The following is a 17,984-nucleotide window of genomic DNA, read 5'->3' as shown; positions in this document are numbered from 1 at the left end:
TAACACACACACAGTGTTTCTTCAGTCTGTAACCATCCCTCCAGTTTCTCCTAATGTTTTCCCTCGTGCTTCAACTTGAGCCAACTGGACCAAATCTTCTTTTTTTAAATGCTGTTAGAAGTGATCTTAAAAGTGCGTATTTTAAGATCTTGCAGTGCCTTTTCATTTCAATACGTGATGCCCTTTGTTCTTATGACAGGACGTTAGAAGTCTTTGAGGATTTAGCACCGGGCGGCTTCTGTTCTGTGCCTTTCAATTGCAAAAACAAATTGACAAATCTCAGTGAAGCGTAGCAAATAAACTCCTTGTGCATTTATTCTCTCCATAAGGGAATGTGTGTCAAGTCCTCAGTCCTCTCTGTCTCTGATTAAATGTCCGTAAAGTACAGAATTGTATTGTATAAACGTGTGGAATCAGCTGTCTGGTGGTTTAGGGAGCCTCGACAGAGCGGGATGATTCTGTTTCCTCTCAGTCTGACTTTAATCAAAAATCTTCATTTACCTGAAAAGTTTTTATTTTTGTGATTTTTATGTATTTTGTATTCCTGTTGTCAGAAGTTACTCTGTTCTGATGATCTCAGACTAATAAAGTTTATTCTACTGTACTCAACATGTTCTGTAAAGTTTTTATTTTCTACTTACTGAACATTAAAGCATGGACACATGTCCCAGTAGAGACACTACATACAAAAGTGAACTTGAAAATGAGTAGAATAATTCATTCTTCCTCGACGTTTATCTAACAGCTCACAGTTACTTTTAGATTCAGTTGTTACACACAAAATATATAAAATGATCACTAATCGGAATGTTTTTTAATCAGTTTAAAGCAGGGGTGTCAAACTCAAGGCCCGGGGGCCAAATCCGGCCCGCCACTTCATTTTATGTGGCCCCACAAGAGTTTGCAAAGAATATAATAAGTGTATTATAATGTTACGTGCCGCTTTACAGGAGAACGTTGCCCATAAACTACATGTCCCACAATGCATCTCATTGTGTGACATGCGCAATGAAGAGACTTGCAATTATTTCCCCTAGACTTCTGCTTTCAGATGTAGTTAATTATGAAGTTATTACCCTATCCGATAATAATCCACATTATTTTATATTTATTATGTATATTTATTATCTATGTATATTATTGATATAGTCTTAAAGTTACCACCGGCCCTTTGAGTGCAACCATAATTCTAATGTGGCCCGCGATGAAATTGAGTTTGACAACCCTGGTTTAAAGTATTCTTCAGAGTGGGAGGCATGTCTTTACGTATCTTAGACAACATTGCAGCTATAAATGAATGATTTGATCAACAGCTTTCTCTCTTTCCTCACCAGAAGTTGGCTCTGTGGATGTTTTCTATTTTAAAAGAATCCAATAGCAGTTTTAATTCACCTTAACTTTCCACTGAAACCTGTCTCCAATGTGTGTTTTTTCTAAAGGACACACACTGTTACATAACGTCCTGTTTCAGGTCGTGCTGGCAGGGTTAAGGATGGACGTCGTGTCATTAATCATATTCCCGACAGGAAGCGTTCCTCCCTGCTTTTCCTCTCCAGCTTTGTTTTCTTTGTGTACATTACCATTCTGTGAATAATAAATCATGAATACATTATTCAGTTTCCGATGTTTAACTCAGCGGGTCAGCATGAAAGATTTTTCCTACAGCTTTTCAGATTATAGGACCATTGATGTGTTTTTAAAGAGTCCTCTTCTGCTGATGTTCAGGTGTATATCAGTATGTAGTGTCTCTACTTTAAAGAGTCCTCTCCTGCTGATGTTCAGGTGTATATCAGTATGTAGTGTCTCTACTTTAAAGAGTCCTCTGCTGCTGATGTTCAGGTGTATATCAGTATGTAGTGTCTCTACTTTAAAGAGTCCTCTCCTGCTGATGTTCAGGTGTATATCAGTATGTAGTGTCTCTACTTTAAAGAGTCCTCTTCTGCTGATGTTCAGGTGTATATCAGTATGTAGTGTCTCTACTTTAAAGAGTCCTCTTCTGCTGATGTTCAGGTGTATATCAGTATGTAGTGTCTCTACTTTAAAGAGTCCTCTCCTGCTGATGTTCAGGTGTATATCAGTATGTAGTGTCTCTACTTTAAAGAGTCCTCTGCTGCTGATGTTCAGGTGTATATCAGTATGTAGTGTCTCTACTTTAAAGAGTTCTCTCCTGCTGATGTTCAGGTGTATATCAGTATGTAGTGTCTCTACTTAAAGAGTCCTCTCCTGCTGATGTTCAGGTGTATATCAGTGTGTAGTGTCTCTACTTTAAAGAGTCCTCTCCTGCTGATGTTCAGGTGTATATCAGTATGTAGTATCTCTACTTTAAAGAGTCCTCTCCTGCTGATGTTCAGGTGTATATCAGTATGTAGTGTCTCTACTTTAAAGAGTCCTCTCCTGCTGATGTTCAGGTGTATATCAGTGTGTAGTGTCTCTACTTTAAAGAGTCCTCTCCTGCTGATGTTCAGGTGTATATCAGTATGTAGTGTCTCTACTTTAAAGAGTCCTCTCCTGCTGATGTTCAGGTGTATATCAGTATGTAGTGTCTCTACTTTAAAGAGTCCTCTCCTGCTGATGTTCAGGTGTATATCAGTATGTAGTGTCTCTACTTTAAAGAGTCCTCTCCTGCTGATGTTCAGGTGTATATCAGTATGTAGTGTCTCTACTTTAAAGAGTCCTCTCCTGCTGATGTTCAGGTGTATATCAGTATGTAGTGTCTCTACTTTAAAGAGTCCTCTCCTGCTGATGTTCAGGTGTATATCAGTATGTAGTGTCTCTACTTTAAAGAGTCCTCTCCTGCTGATGTTCAGGTGTATATCAGTATGTAGTGTCTCCATGCTTTAATGTTCAAAAAGCTCTTTATTTGTCTCTGTGCTGCAGCACCTCTTTTCACCCTCTGTCTGAAACCAGAGCTCAGTCTACAGGAGAGGGAAAACCACAAAAAGCATAATAGAGGCTCTTTAAACTTTCATAAAACTCTTCTTATTAAAGACACCCGTGGCAAATTTGATTAAATTACAATCATATTTACTATATCGTTGACTTCTGTAATATAACATATTTTACTCTGACCATTGTGTGCATTGCTTCTGCTTCAGAGGAGCTGAGTTTCCCAACAGCAAGTGAACCTCATGTGAAGACACACTGAAACGTTAACCTGCTGACTGGTTTACTTTAAGAGTGTGTGTGTGGTGTGTGTGTGGTGTGTGTGTGTGTGTGTGTGTGTGTGTGTGTGTGTGTGTGTGTGTGTGTGTGTGTGTGTGTGTGTGTGTGTGTGTGTGTGTGTGTGTGTGTGTGTGTGTGTGTGTATGAATATATAATTTGTGACCCCTGCACCTGCAGTCAGGTGAGCAGAGCCGCTCATGCTGTAAATCCAATGGCTTCAAAGTTCAGACATCACATCACATGAAACACTTTCTTCTTCTTCACATGTAGAGCAGGTGGAAACAGACTCTGTGTGTTGTGTGTTTTTTATTCCAACAAATCTTTGGATCTCACTCCGTCTGACTTTCTACAGCCGAAACCATACAGAGGAACACAAGGTAAGAAAAGTCACTGTTTCCTGTCTGTGTGAATGTGCAGTAAACTCCATGAGAGCTATCAGTCGCTATGTGTCACTACATGGTGTTTTCTTCTGAGTGTGTACTAACTGGTAGTGTTTTCCTGCTTTGACATGTTTGTAGTTCTGCAGGATTTATTATCTTCAGGTTATTTTAGTCCTGTGTGATTTTGCCTCTGTTTCCATGTTGATGTTATGATATGTAAACAAACGTATGGCAGCAGGGAGATATAGTTATACGCAGGGGTGCACATAACTGGTACGCAGGTACGCATGCGCGGCAACAATCTGAAATGCGTACCGTCACTTGTGTCACAAAGCGCATTTGCATACCGACGTACTTGTGAAGCTTTTCCAGAAGGTGGTTAGATCACCGGACGAGAGTCGGTCTCCGTGTGCACAGACAGGGCTGCTGTTAACGTCGGTCTGTACAGCAGCCCTGCGCTAAAACAGCTGATCACAACGTTCACACGCTCCGCGGACATGAAGCTCTGCACTCCACTACCACCCCGCCCCCCCGTTGACAATCGCCAGAAGTTGGAGTACCAAACACTGACTCCAGGTACTCATCTGAGTACCTCACTGGGAAAGTTGTGTGCACCCCTGGTTATACGCCTATACACATGAATAGCTCTTAAAGATACAGAAAGTGAGTTTGGTAAAGTATAAGAGAGGTTAAAAGTGCAAATTACAGTTAAATGACACATTGACAAAGTCACATGTCTTCTGCATATTTTAAGTGGTAAGATAGGGCAGCAGCCGTTAGCTTAGCTTAGCATAATGACTGGAAACAAAGGGAAACAGCTAGCCTTACTTACTCTAACACTTATACCATCTTAATTCCATTTAATCCAACTTTATATATATGTAAACAGCCACACACACACATGCACACACACACACATGCACACACACACACACACACGCACACACACACATGCACACACACACACACACACACACACACACAGGTCGATGTGTCTCGTGTAATTATGACACCTCTGGTATTTTTACAGCAGTGTTGTATTGAGGGTGTGACGCTCATGTCAGCATAAAGTAAAATCTGAACTTTTGACTGGGTGAAAGTGAACTCTGAGCAGACGACCAATCAGCAGTCAGCACAAGTCAAGCATCGGCGGTTCAATTACAGAAAACGCTGCATTACATACATTGAAATCTGAATGAAGGTGTGCTAAATGCTGCATTTGTGTCCGTCTGTCCACCACTAAAGTGTAGAATGAAATATACAACTTTCTGCAGAAATGTCTGCTTTCGGAAAAGATGATTAGGTTTGGTATCTGGGGTCCATTTTATAAAATCATTCAACATTTGTTCCTTTTTTTGAACTCAGAAATGAGGTTTAATTTTGTGTAATTGAGGTTTATTTAACATATATTTAAAAAAGAAGGGTCAAACTTATGATAATAAGTAGGAATAAAGTTGCCTTAAAGGGTATAATACACATTTGGGTTATTATTTATCCTATATACTTTATAAATAGTCAAACTCAGAGGACAGAAGTTGATAGGAAGACAACACAAGGGTTAAGTAGTTGTTTGTTGAGGTATTCTGTGAAATGGCAAAAGCAATAATTGACTTATTACACTTATAATACTTGTTGTATATATCCTATGCATCCTTGTATACACTGCATTTTAATATTTGGTGTCAGACATAACTTTACACTTACATATTTTCTCTTTATAACATAACACAACACACATTTAACACCTAATATAGTCTTGTCTTTGGTTGCGTCACTTGTTTTTATATGCAATTAACTTGTTCTAATACTACCAGGGATTATAACAATGTCTCATTTCATTGTTTGAGGTAAAAGGTACCCCTGATATGTATCATTGAGACCCGTCTCTGGTGTTTCCTCTGTGTTTGCAGTAGGTCAGGATGGAGGTGCAGGAGGACGGGGCCGGGCGGGTCCGAGAGCTGCAGGAGCAGAGGATGAGCGTCCAGAAGAAAACCTTCACCAAGTGGATGAACAGCGTCTTCACCAAGAACGGGGTGAGACTGGGAGGCATGAGCAACACAAGACTGTTATTTATTTAACACTTTATTCATTATAAAGAAAAATGATGCAGAATGTCATTGAGCAGTGAAATACATACTGTAGATGCTGTGGGGGAAACTTCTGTAGCAATTAGAACAGGACTCAGAGAGACACGAGGAGAGCTGGAGCTTTGATGGCAAACACTGACGGTTTATTTGGAGTTACGGCCGGAGAATTTACACGACAGGTGGTGTGTCACGAGTTGACACAGCGGTTGCCAAACCAATTCTGAAGAACTCTTTCTGTAGCTCGAGGTTTTAACTAGTTCAGAGTGTAATAATCAACATTCTTTATCAGTGAGACTAAACAATTATGGACTAGAGCTCTCGTCCATAGAAAAGAATGTGCGCCAGGCAACCTACGTCCCTGAACAGTAAACTACCTCATGGCGGCTTGTGCTCTGTCATAGACTGGCAACAGCAATGCGCCCAAGCTGCTCCTCCTTAAAGTGGACCTATCATGCTATATCTGAATAATATAGTGTAGGACCATACCTATATAAGGCATATTTATACTTTTTTTTTTTTTCAAAATCCCAAACAGATCATGCATTTTAGCCATGCCTCATTTTGCTCAATTTGACATTTTTTAGCTCTGTTTCTGCAAGGGCTGATTCTGTGAGAACAGCACCACCTACAGGCCTGGCATATGTACTACAGCGTCTCCAGCGCTTTCGAACGGCAATGGCCGTGGCTGTCTCCTCCTGATTGGTGGAGTTGGCCCAATAGCCGTAGCGCCACCGTCCTGACGTCAGGACAGTGTTCAAATCTGGATCAGTTTTTATCAGATCCGTTGCAGCCCCTTTTTTAGAGATTTGGGTATGGAGGAAAATAGAGAGGGTTGTGTTTTCTGACACTTGGTGAGTTCCCTGGAACACCGGGGACACGTATTCATGTAGAAAAGACCTACAAAAGTGCATTTTGCATGATAGGTCCCCTTTAAGAGAGATAGCAGCAATACCCCAGGCCGTATAACTATGCCACGGGAAAGGAGACAGTAAAGAGAGGAAACGATGAACTGGGTCGAAGGTTGAATACCTAAGCAAATTATTCCCCAACAGATGCAACAGTGCACATTTAAACCAGACTGCCAAAAAGCTGATCAAATATACCCCCCAGCATGAAAGAAAACAACTAAACTATACAATTAAAATAAAATAAAAAAACAGAGTAAATGAGGTGAGTACACACGTTAGAAAAGACTGTTATAAAACTACTAAACCACTATTTGTCGTGATCATATAAACCCAAAACTAAACTATGGTTTCAGATCCTAGTACTTATACCACACTGAGAAAATACTCCACAACTAGCAAAAGTGCTGCTTTCAAAACCTGACTAAAGTAGAAGTATGCAAGTACAACATGTAGTTCAAGTAATTAGAGTAAAAGTATTCTTTGTGCAGTAAATGTGTACAATGTTTCCCACTGAGATGTAGTGTGCTAAAAGTATAAAATAGCACAACATGAAAATACTCAAGCAAAGTAAAAGTACATCTAATTTGTACTTAAGCACAGTGTTTGAGTAAATGTACTTTCCATCACTGTACACAGTTCTCTCAAAGAGCCAAAACTGTAAAATAGGAAGAAACTTCTCAGATTCTTGACAGTAAACTCAATCCAGGGCTGACGCTGAGTCGGTGCTGAGACAGAAATGTGCTGAGTTGAAGGATTATTGGTGGTTACAGTAATAATAAGTATTATGACGCTGCATGTGTCTGCAGTTGATTTGACAACAAACACAGAGAGACATCAGAGAGCATGGAAACACATCAGGACTGAACACACTGTACGAACAGATATGTGTTGGATGATTTTCAAAAAGTAACTTCAGACACATGTGATTTGTTTAATGTACTTTAAACCAATCCATCATCGTAGATTATTCTAAAACTGATAATTGGTATAGACATGAAGTCAATCAATTTCAAGTTTTTTGCGGTACTTGTACTTCACTTGAGTATTCCCACTTTGTGATACTTTATATTTCTCCTCCACTACATTTACCTGACTATAGTATAGGGAGGTGTGTGGCGCAGTGGAATAGTGTGTTGGTGTTATCAGGGGAGCACAGGTTCAAACCCCACTGCAGTCAGCATGTCGTTGTGTCCCTGAGACACTTCACCCCAAAGTCGCTTTGGATAAAAGCGTCTAACAAGTGACGTGTAATGTAATGTAATGTAATGGTGGCTTTGCTGATAAAGATTTATATATAAAACATTATCATCTTATGCAACATGATGCATGATTCGTATAGATTATGCATCACCTTACCATCATTAATTAATTAACAGAATAATGAGTTTGTATATTTTTTAGTGTTACGTTTTAAATGCATCGCAATTACTTTTGCTTTCAAGGACATAAATATGACACGATCGTACTTTGACTTTGGTAACATTTTGGAACACAGGACTTTTACTTGTTTTGGAGTTTTGTCAGAGAATCGTGTTATCAGACACGACAAGATAAATCTGTATTATCCTGTAGGGCAGTGATTCTCAAATAGGGGTACGCGGACCCCTGGGGGTACTTTGGGGTACTGCAGGGGATACGTGAGATTTAAAAAATAAAATAAAAAAAAGGTTAATTAAAAAAATACCATGCATGATTACAAAAATAATCTTAGTACAATAAGTTAAATAGAAAACACAATTTTATATAAAATATTCCTAGAACCACCAAGGGAGTCCTCATATAAACATGTCAAATGTGTATATTGTATTTTATAGTTTTTCACAATATATCATTTTGTTCATTGGTTTGTTAAACATATATTACTTCAATTGAAAAACTCCTTGGAAAAATCTGTTTTATAAAAATGTTATTTTTTTTCATGCATGAAGATGAAAATATCCTTAATTTGTTGTAATGCACGCACGAAGGAGTTAATAAATCACACACTGAGGGAACATCACTCTATTGTAATTATTTATATAGGCTTTTTCTATCAAAAATGTTCGGGGTCGGTCAGGGGGTACTTGGCTGAGAAAATGTTTCAAAGGGGGTACATTACTGAAAAAAGTTTGAGAAGCACTGCTGTAGGGCAGCGGTTCCCAACCTGTGGGTCGCGGCCCCCTAGTGTTCCACGAAGGCATTGCAAGTGGGCCGCCAAATAATTTTTCTTTTTTTCTTTTAATTTTGTACAGGCTAAAGACAGAAACATGGACATAACAATAACATATAGGAGATGACATTCCCATCTCAGACAACAACAAAACAAAAACAGAAGAAATAAAGATGCAGTCAGTAGAATCACTTCAACATTTCACAAACAAAAATAGGTTGACGACCAAAAACCACCAAAAACACAGCATGGCATATTTATAGTTCCTTTAATCCCACTCTTCGTTAGAGCTCATTATTTCCCATTTCATAGCGTGTTCACCCTTTGATTTTTTGATTTTGAATCTACTCTTCAAACACCTTAAATTAAGATTACTCCTTGATTGACTTTTAAAAATATGTATTTTAGCCAGAATAATTGTTGTATTTATTAACTGTGTGCAGTCTTCATCTAAAAGCCCAAATAAAATATGAAAGGGTGTAAATGTAAATTCAATATTTGCTGCCAAATAATTTGCAAAACATTATGATTTGTGTGGAAGCATTTTCATTATTAAGATTTCTTTTATTTTAACCTGTTTTCCTTTCTCTTTCTCAATCCTCCTTAGCAACGGTCATTACAGTCCTTAGCAACGGCCATTACAGTCCTTGACAGCGGTCTGTTCTACTGGATTTACAACGTGTCACATGTTCTGAATTGACCAATCAGAACTTTATTTACCCTCCGTATTATTTATGGTTGAATGTGGGCCGCAAAAAAAAAATGTGATTCTTAAGTGGGCCCTGAGTTGAAAAAGGTTGGGAACCGCTGCTGTAGGGAAATGCAGGTATATCATGGTGCGTGGTTGGTTATTAAACTCACTAGTTGACTGACATTGAACTCTTTGCAGTGTAAACAAATGAGGAAGTTTGACAGAGCTGATGTTTGGGTCTCTGCATGATGTCAGTGTTATTGCTCCAGTTCTCTGTTATCACTGTGCGTCTCGTTCCTGTCTGATAACCTGCTTTTAGTCTCAGCTCATGTACAAACACACATCCATCAGCTGGCATGATAACGCAGAACCCTCCTCTGCAGCTGCTAATGCTCTCTCACAGACTCTGAGGAATACAAATAGATGTGTTCACGCTCCGTCTCTGGCAGGTCGGACAGATTCCAGGCGCTCCTCACTGCTCTGGGTTTGATTTTGTGTGTTTTCTCTGATAACTGGGTACCAGCTGTTGGCTTGAACACTGAGGCCTGCTGCTGCTGATCCTCATTCCCAGAATTCCTCAGGGATTTCTGCAGGATGGCAGCACCGAGGAAAAATGCAGAAGTGTTTTATTATCCTGAGGTTCGGGGCTGTAGGGAGGAATTCAGAAAAGGTCACCAGGACAACCCCTTTTCTTTAGTTCTGTATTAGGATTTTTCTTTTTTTTAATTAAACCTAATTTAATTAATAACACTCTCTGTAATGTCCCTAACATGACGGTATACAGTATATGCTAGTGATTTCTGCAATATTTTGAAAACCCTACAGAGTTTGGTTGGTGCCTGTTATATACAAACATAATAATAAAGAAATAATATCAGGCAGGGATTCTCAACGTGATAATTCATTTGAATCATCATGTAAATATATGTTTCTTTTTTTACAAAAGGCTTCACAGTTCAACAAATAACATTTACATTTTTAAAGCTATAATAAATGATGAGTCAATCTCTAATTGAACACACATATTGACTTAGAATCTGCAAATACTAAGAGAAACATACTAGGAAAGGCAAACAAAACACATATTTGTGTACATACATAATTTTAATACTCTCTCACTAAATTACATACTTTACTAAACAGAATTTCCTCTTGTAAAGTAACCCTTCTTCTTCCTGATCAGTATTATTGTAATACATATATTCCGGCCACTAGGGGCAGCACTGAGCACTCAACTGCTGAGCAGAACTCCACTTAGGCAGTGAGGAAGAAGATTTGCGCCATTTTTGAATTAACGTTTGTTTGTTGAAGTCTGTCACTCGGAGTAAATCATGTTTTCTATCAACATAACCCCCCTGACATCTACTTTGTACCGCCTGTTAAGTCGACGAGAGGATTGTATTTTCTCCGGTGGGTGTATATGTCTCTTGATCGCTACTTATAAACTGTATTACTGTCGGAATGAGTGATAGTTGTGTTAAATCGACGGAGCAATCCATAACCGTCGCGCGCATAATGGCATGTGTGTTCCCAGTTTAGACTGTAGCGCATTCATCCAAAGTGATTTCTAGGACCAAGTTACAATTCTTAAAAGTTATATTTATGATTTTGCTGATGTCTTAACGTCTGCACAGAGTGGTAAATGTTTTACAGGGAATAAACGTACTTTTAAATCCAATAATTTAACCAACTGTTAGCTTATAATGTGGCAATAAGCTAACATCATTGAGCTTTGCTACAGCCTCTGAGGCTAGGTAAGATAGCATAACACCAACATCATTTATTAGTGTTTTAGTTTTCATAATGACATATTCAACATATGAATCTTCAATTAAATCTAAATAAATTGTCTGTAGTCGATTAAGGAAGTCAACAAATTACATTTACTAAAGCAAATTATAAAGGAACTGTAGTTTTTTCAAAGTAACAGCAAGTAATGGACATGCTTTTAAAATGACATTTGGATATGGTCTTTTCTTTGCCTTTTTTTGTATACTTATTTTTCTCATTTATAGCCCTTTTGCTTAATTGTGTTACCTTTTAGACTTGTTTTGGTTTATTTTAATATTTTGTGTTCTAAAGTTTTAATTTTGTCCTGTTACAACCCTTGTAACTTTATTTTTGGAAAAGGCTATAGGCCTACAAATGTGGTTTGTTCTTTTTTTGTGCAAATTAAAGTAAAAACAAATCTTAAAACCAAGTAAATCCACAAAAATCATATGGACAGTTTCCATAAAAAAACGTGTTCTGTTAAAGGTGGGGTAGGTAATTCACTTCAGAAACACTTTTTGTTATATTCCATGGAATGCTCTTAACATCCCGATAGCAATGAATACATTAAATGTTTTGACAATAAATATATACAAATATTTAATCTGTGGAAGCCGTGGCGCTGTAAAAAGCACGACCAATCATCTGAGCCGGCCCGTGTCAGATAACTGGATGGCCTACCTGCCTGTCAGCCTTGTGCACAAACTCATCTGGTGCCCTCATTGGTCATGTGCACGTCCGTTTGTTGGAGGAGGGGCTCTGTAAGGAAGTCTGAAGGAAGGGGCAGATTTATTCCGGTTGTGTGCTTTCAAATTCTAGCACACTCGAGCTGGTTTCTCCATTCTTACCTACCCTACCTTTAAGGTCTAATGGAAAGTTGTAAACTCAGTGAAGATACAATCTTTTATCCTGAAGACAAACTGATTTATATGTATTAACATATAGGAAATGTTCATGCCTAATAGAGGAAGGTCCTTTTGGCTTCGTTAGCTCAAGAGTTCCCTTGAATTCTATGACCGGTAGCAGCAGGTCTATAAATCCTGTATAAACACTTGAGTCTAAAGTTAGGACCCTCTTATTGGTAGGAATGTGTCCACTCGATGAGCTACTCTTATCTGTAAGATGTTACCTGACCTGCAGATAACCAGGAAGTCCTGCAGCAGAGACGTTATGTACACTTCAGCGGAAAAAAGCACTCGACTCTCAGGACGATTTAAGGGAAATTAGCCTTTAAACTTTGAACTTCCTATCTGTCACAAAGCTGTACAACATATCCTTACACCCCAGAAACACTCTTGCAGAGGCTTAAGTAGTTTTATCCTTTACTGAAGATCCAATATGTAAAACTACACGATTCCTGCTGATAGGAAATGAACTGAAGGAAAGCCAGAACCTGTTTCAGTGTTGAAATGGGCACCTGAATGAAAAACACAACCTGTGCTTTAAAGTGGACCTATATATATATAATATATTGTAGGGCCATACCTATATAAGGTATATTTATACGTTTTCTTTTTCAAAATACCAAACAGACCATGCATTTTAGCCATGCCTCATTTCGCTCTATTTTGCTCTCCTCCACCCTGTCTTTGCATGCACTGCAGCTGACCACGCCCCCCTGCAAAGGAGGGGGCCGAGTTACGAGCGTCGTGTTACCATGCTGTTACCATGCTGTTACCATGCTGTTACCATGCCACGGCAACCTCTCATTCCCCTGATAGGTCAGCTCCTCCGTCCTGACGTCAGAGAAATGTTCAAATCTGGATCAGTTTTTATCAGATCCGTTGCAGCCCCTTTTTTAGAGATTTGGGTATGGAGGAAAATAGAGAGGGTTGTGTTTTCTGACACTTGGTGAGTTCCCTGGAACACCGGGGACACATATTCATGTAGAAAAGACGTACACAAGTGCATTTTGCATGATAGGTCCCCTTTAAGTAAAACGGCAGAAGTATTGCTGGCTTCATGTAGGGAAAGTATCAGAAGTAATTTTAAAGGTTTTATTGTCATATAAAGAAAATAAGCTGCCAACAGTGCAATGTACAATAAACTTAAGACCTAAAGAAATAAGGAAGTCAAAGAGTGCAATAAAAATAGTGCAAGTGATGCATGGGGCAAGTCAGATGCAGGAATAAGTCAACTATGAACATGTAAAACAGAATAAGATCAGACAGAATAGGACATTGAAGGACTCGTTCTGCTGTTAATTCATTAATTTAAATAAAAAAATGTTGTGTAGTAAGGCTGCACTTATGAATGTATTTTTCAATAATAATGTAAAAGACTCTGATATCAGTCTTAATAGTCGCAATTAGTTATTTTTTCCAAATCATGCAGCCCTAGTTACAAGATATGGAAAACGACTTCATCCTGAGATGTTTTATTTCATATCCAATGTCTTGAGATTAAGAGCGGGGAAGGAAAAGCCAACTGTGTGTTCATTTGATTTAGGCAAGGCAAGGCAAGTTTATTTATATAGCACTTTTCAACACAAGGTAATTCAAAGTGCTTTACAAAAATGAAAGACCTTAAGAGCATAAAACACATTAGAAACATTAAAAAACAAAACAAATAAAACGTGAATAATAGGTACATGAATAAAAGTTACAGTGCAGTGTAAGATGTGAATAGTGAATATGTATTGTATTGTAATAGTGAATATGCTCTCTCTGTAAAGTTGTATGTGCACCTGTGTTCCCGTCCTGCAGGAGAAGGTGGAGCTGACGGACGTTTACACAGAGCTGAAGACCGGAGTCGCCCTGATCCGTCTGTTGGAGCTCATCTCAAAGGAGAAGCTGCCCAAACCCACCCACCGAAAACTGAGGGTCCACTGCCTGGAGAACAACAGCAACGCCATCAGCTTCCTCAAAACAAAGGTTACTGTCGTGGCTTCCTTGCCTTAAACAGACATTTTTTTACTCGTTTTTCTTTCCTTTATATTACTTACAGTTGAAGAGTTGCTTGGCCTCCGATGGTTTGGATGAAGTTATGCGATGTGTTTGCTCAAAATAAAATAACAAACTTTTACACATGCAACAAAGAAAAGAGGCCGTTACAATATTCAAAACAAATAACAAACAACTTAGGTATTCTTTCTGTCTTGATAAAGCTTAACTTCATAACTTAAGGGTAATTGGACGGTTAAAAAAAAACGGTCACTTTAGAGGAGGCGCCGTGGGAATTGTAGTCTTTTATAGTGTGTTGACTACAGACGTCACAATTATACTGGCTCTAAAGGCCCGGGGACACCGCGCCGATTTCGGCCGTCGATAGATGTCTGGCCGTCGATGAGCGTCCTGTCGCCCTACTCAGATTGGTGTGTCCCGCACCGTCGTGTCTTTTCGGGCCGTGCCGACACCTTCCGCTCCCGATTCGACATGTTGAATCGGGAGGCTGTTGGCAAAAGAAATCACTCTGATTGGCTGTTCAGCTTAGCGAATCAGAGCATGAGAAGCGAAACGGAAGTGAAGAAGGCACACACAGACGGCTATTATTTTTCATTTTCCAGTACCGCACTAGACATGTTTTAGATTATAAGTCGTTATGTGAAACAGTCTGTGATGGACGAGAGTGAAAATGGAACGCACGCTATTTGTTGTTTGTATATATCACGCAGTCTGTTCTTCTTCTCTCGGTGTATCACGCAGTCTGTCTTCCGGTTGCCTCTTTTGAATGACGAATACACACTACCGCCGCCTGCTGGTAAGGAGAGTTATTGCCACTCACGCATGCGCAGTTCGTACGTGCTACTTGGCCGTCGGCTGAAGTCTTTGCGGTGTGTTCCAGTGCGACACATGGCCAAGACGCAGAGACGTGAGGCGACACAACAGTCAAGTCCGTCGGGACGTGTTCTTTGGTGTCAGCTTGGTGTCAGTTTGGTGTCAGATTGGTGTCAGTTTGGTGTCAGCTTGGTGTCAGCTTGGTGTCAGCTTGGTGTCAGTTTGGAGTCAGTTTGGTGTCAGCTTGGTGTCAGCTTGGAGTCAGTTTGGTGTCAGCTTGGTGTCAGTTTGGTGTCAGTTTGGTGTCAGTTTGGAGTCAGTTTGGTGTCAGATTGGTGTCAGTTGGGTGTCAGTTTGGTGTCAGTTTGGAGTCAGTTTGGTGTCAGTTTGGTGTCAGTTTGGTGTCAGTTGTGGAGTCAGTTTTGGTGTCAGTTTGGTGTCTTTGGTAGTCAGTTTGGTGTCAGTTTGGTGTCAGTTTGGTGTCAGTTTGGTAGTTGGCAGTTGGTGTCAGTTTGGTGTCAAGTTTGGTGTCAGTTTGGAGTCAGTTTGGTGTCAGTTTGGAGTCAGTTTGGTGTCAGTTTGGTGTCAGTTGGAGTCAGTTGTGTCAGTTTGGTGTCAGTTTGGTGTCAGTTTGGTGTCAGTTTGGTGTCAGCTTGGTGTCAGTTTGGTGTCAGTTTGGTGTCAGTTTGGTGTCAGCTTGGTGTCAGTTTGGTGTCAGTTTGGTGTCAGTTTGGAGTCAGTTTGGTGTCAGTTTGGTGTCAGTTAGGTGTCAGTTTGGTGTCAGTTTGGAGTCAGTTTGGTGTCAGTTTGGTGTCAGTTTGGTGTCAGTTTGGTGTGTCAGGGCCTTAACAGTTACTGTCATTCAGATTACTAACAAAGAGTCTAGTCCAACAACCCATCAAACTGTCCGGTTTACTTTCCATTTTTATCCATTTTTATCTTTTTGGTTACATGACAAGTCTTTTATTTGACTTTCACTTATATAGTTTCACGATCCTTGCTTGAATCGGAAATGGTTCTCATGCATTTTGAAGACTTTTTAGATTAGATTAGATTTGGTTTAGTTTATTTATTTGATAATACATTCTTTACAATGCAGAAAACCTTAATGCTTGTATGAAGCCTCCACCTAAATAATATTAAAATGTACAATATAAAATAAATTAGTGATGGAGATGTAATAAAAACAACAATAAAATAACAAATGGAAAAAAAAGGAACATTAAATTAAACATTAAAGGATGGAATGTACCCTCCCTCTTTCTTTCTTTCCTGTCAGATTCGGGTGGATCTGATTGGTCCAGAGAATGTGGTGGACGGGGACCGAACGCTGATCCTGGGTCTGCTGTGGATCATCATCCTCAGGTTCCAGATCGGACCCATCAACCTGGACGAGGTAGGGATTCAAACCCACGACCTTCAGTCTGCAATAAGCTGTAATCCAGTTTATAAAGTCCCTTTCCTTCTTCCTGACTGTCCTCCTTCACCCCTTTCTCTTTCCTTTACCTCGATCTCCATCCTTCTTCCTCCGTCCTTTCTTTGTCTTACTTCCTCTACCTTTCTTAAGATAAGCCAAGGTCATCCTTTATTGATCCCTGTTGCAAAATGCAGGTGTTAAAGCAGCAACAGGAATTAGTTTGAAACGCTGAATAGGACAGGTAAGAGTTCACAGAAGGATACTAAGAATAAAATTAAGTATGCAGGGTGTTACGTTTTGAAATGAGGGTCCTTTTCCCTTTTCAAATTCCTGTTTTAAGTCTTTTAACTTGTTTTAACTCCTACTGTATTTACAATGTTGTATCTCTTTTATGCATGGTGTTTATAAATCTGTTATTCCATTATGTTAAAGGGGACCTATCATGCAAAGTGCACTTTTTGATGTCTTCTCTACATCAACATGTGTCCCCGGTGTGTCGGGGAACTCACGCAGCGTCAGAAAATAAAACCCTCTCTCTTTTCCTCCGTACCCAAATCTCTAAAAACGGGGAACAACGGAGCTGATCCAGATTTGCGTCCGATATGACGTAATATCTGAAATGTGGACCCACGGCCCTATCAGAAACGTTGCTATCAGAAACAATGCCCGACTGTTTTGGACGTAATATGGTCGGTGTTTACATTAGCATCGCTAAAGGCCCCTACACACCAGGCCGATATCGGCCGTCTTGCGTTGTTTGGCGACAACGGGTTCCTTGTCGCCCAAAGTCAATTTGGTGTGTCCCGAACCCTCGGCCGTGACACGCCTTATTTGGCCTTTCACGGTCGACACCCGGCCGATTCAACATGTTGAATCGGCCGTCGGACACAAGCTATCGGGCCAAGAAAGCACTCTGATCAGCTGTTCAGCTAGCAAATGAGAAGCGAAACGGAAGTGAGGGACGTAAACAAACGATTTAAGGCACAGGACAGCAGCTAAACCCCAGCAGGTGATACTTAAAGACATCAAACATAGCCCTTAAATGTCCTCTCTTACCTCCCACACATAGCAGGGACATCTCTGATATCGGCGGGAGCGTCCCCGGCTGTCCTCTGCTGAGAGCTCCGTGATTTGTTTGGTCAAGTCCGGTTTTTCATCTCATCGTAAATTTAGCAAGAAGTGGCCATTACTACATTGCTGACTCAAACTACACACCCGCCAGAACACTGCGATCATCAGATGCAGGTCTATTAACTGTGAGTTTATAGTATGTCTGCACTTTATGTGCTCATTTCATCATGCATGTATTTTTATATTCTAAAACATGTTTTCGATGGACGAGAGTGAAAATGGAACGCACACGCTATTTGTTTGTTTATATCAGTCTGTTCTTCTTCTCTCGGTGTATCACGCAGTCTTTCTTCCGGTTGTTGCCTATTTTGAATGACGAATACACACTACCGCCGCCTGCTGGTAAGGAGAGTTATTGCCACTCACGCATGCGCAGTTCGTACGTGCTCGGCTGAAGTAAAGCGGTGTATTTCAGTGCGACACACGGCCAAGACGCAGGAGAACTCGTCGATGGATCTGTCGGTGTTGGGTGTCGGCGAGTTCTCTGGTGACTGCCTGGTGTGTCAGGGCCTTTACACTCAGAGCTAACTAGATGTAAAGGCCCTGACACACCAGGCAGTCACCAGAGAACTC

The 17,984-nt window shown here is 40.0% G+C and overlaps 1 protein-coding gene across 1 annotated transcript in view; it reads left to right on the top strand.

Annotated features, from left to right (window-relative positions):
• Nucleotides 1-3,426: 3,426 nt before the first annotated feature.
• sptbn5 (spectrin, beta, non-erythrocytic 5) overlaps nt 3,427-17,984 on the top strand; it is a gene marked incomplete in the record, with an annotated part of 102,769 nt that continues 88,211 nt past the window's right edge. Inside the window, 4 exon segments of the mRNA XM_034113445.1 lie at nt 3,427-3,539; nt 5,453-5,575; nt 13,853-14,020; nt 16,143-16,259. Of these exon segments, the coding sequence (XP_033969336.1) occupies nt 5,462-5,575; nt 13,853-14,020; nt 16,143-16,259 (399 nt within the window).

Source organism: Trematomus bernacchii, unplaced genomic scaffold (assembly GCF_902827165.1).
Source record: "Trematomus bernacchii unplaced genomic scaffold, fTreBer1.1, whole genome shotgun sequence".
NCBI lineage: Eukaryota > Metazoa > Chordata > Actinopteri > Perciformes > Nototheniidae > Trematomus > Trematomus bernacchii.
The sequence above is the reverse complement of the archived record's forward strand: the minus strand, read 5'-3'. Positions and strand labels throughout refer to the sequence as shown.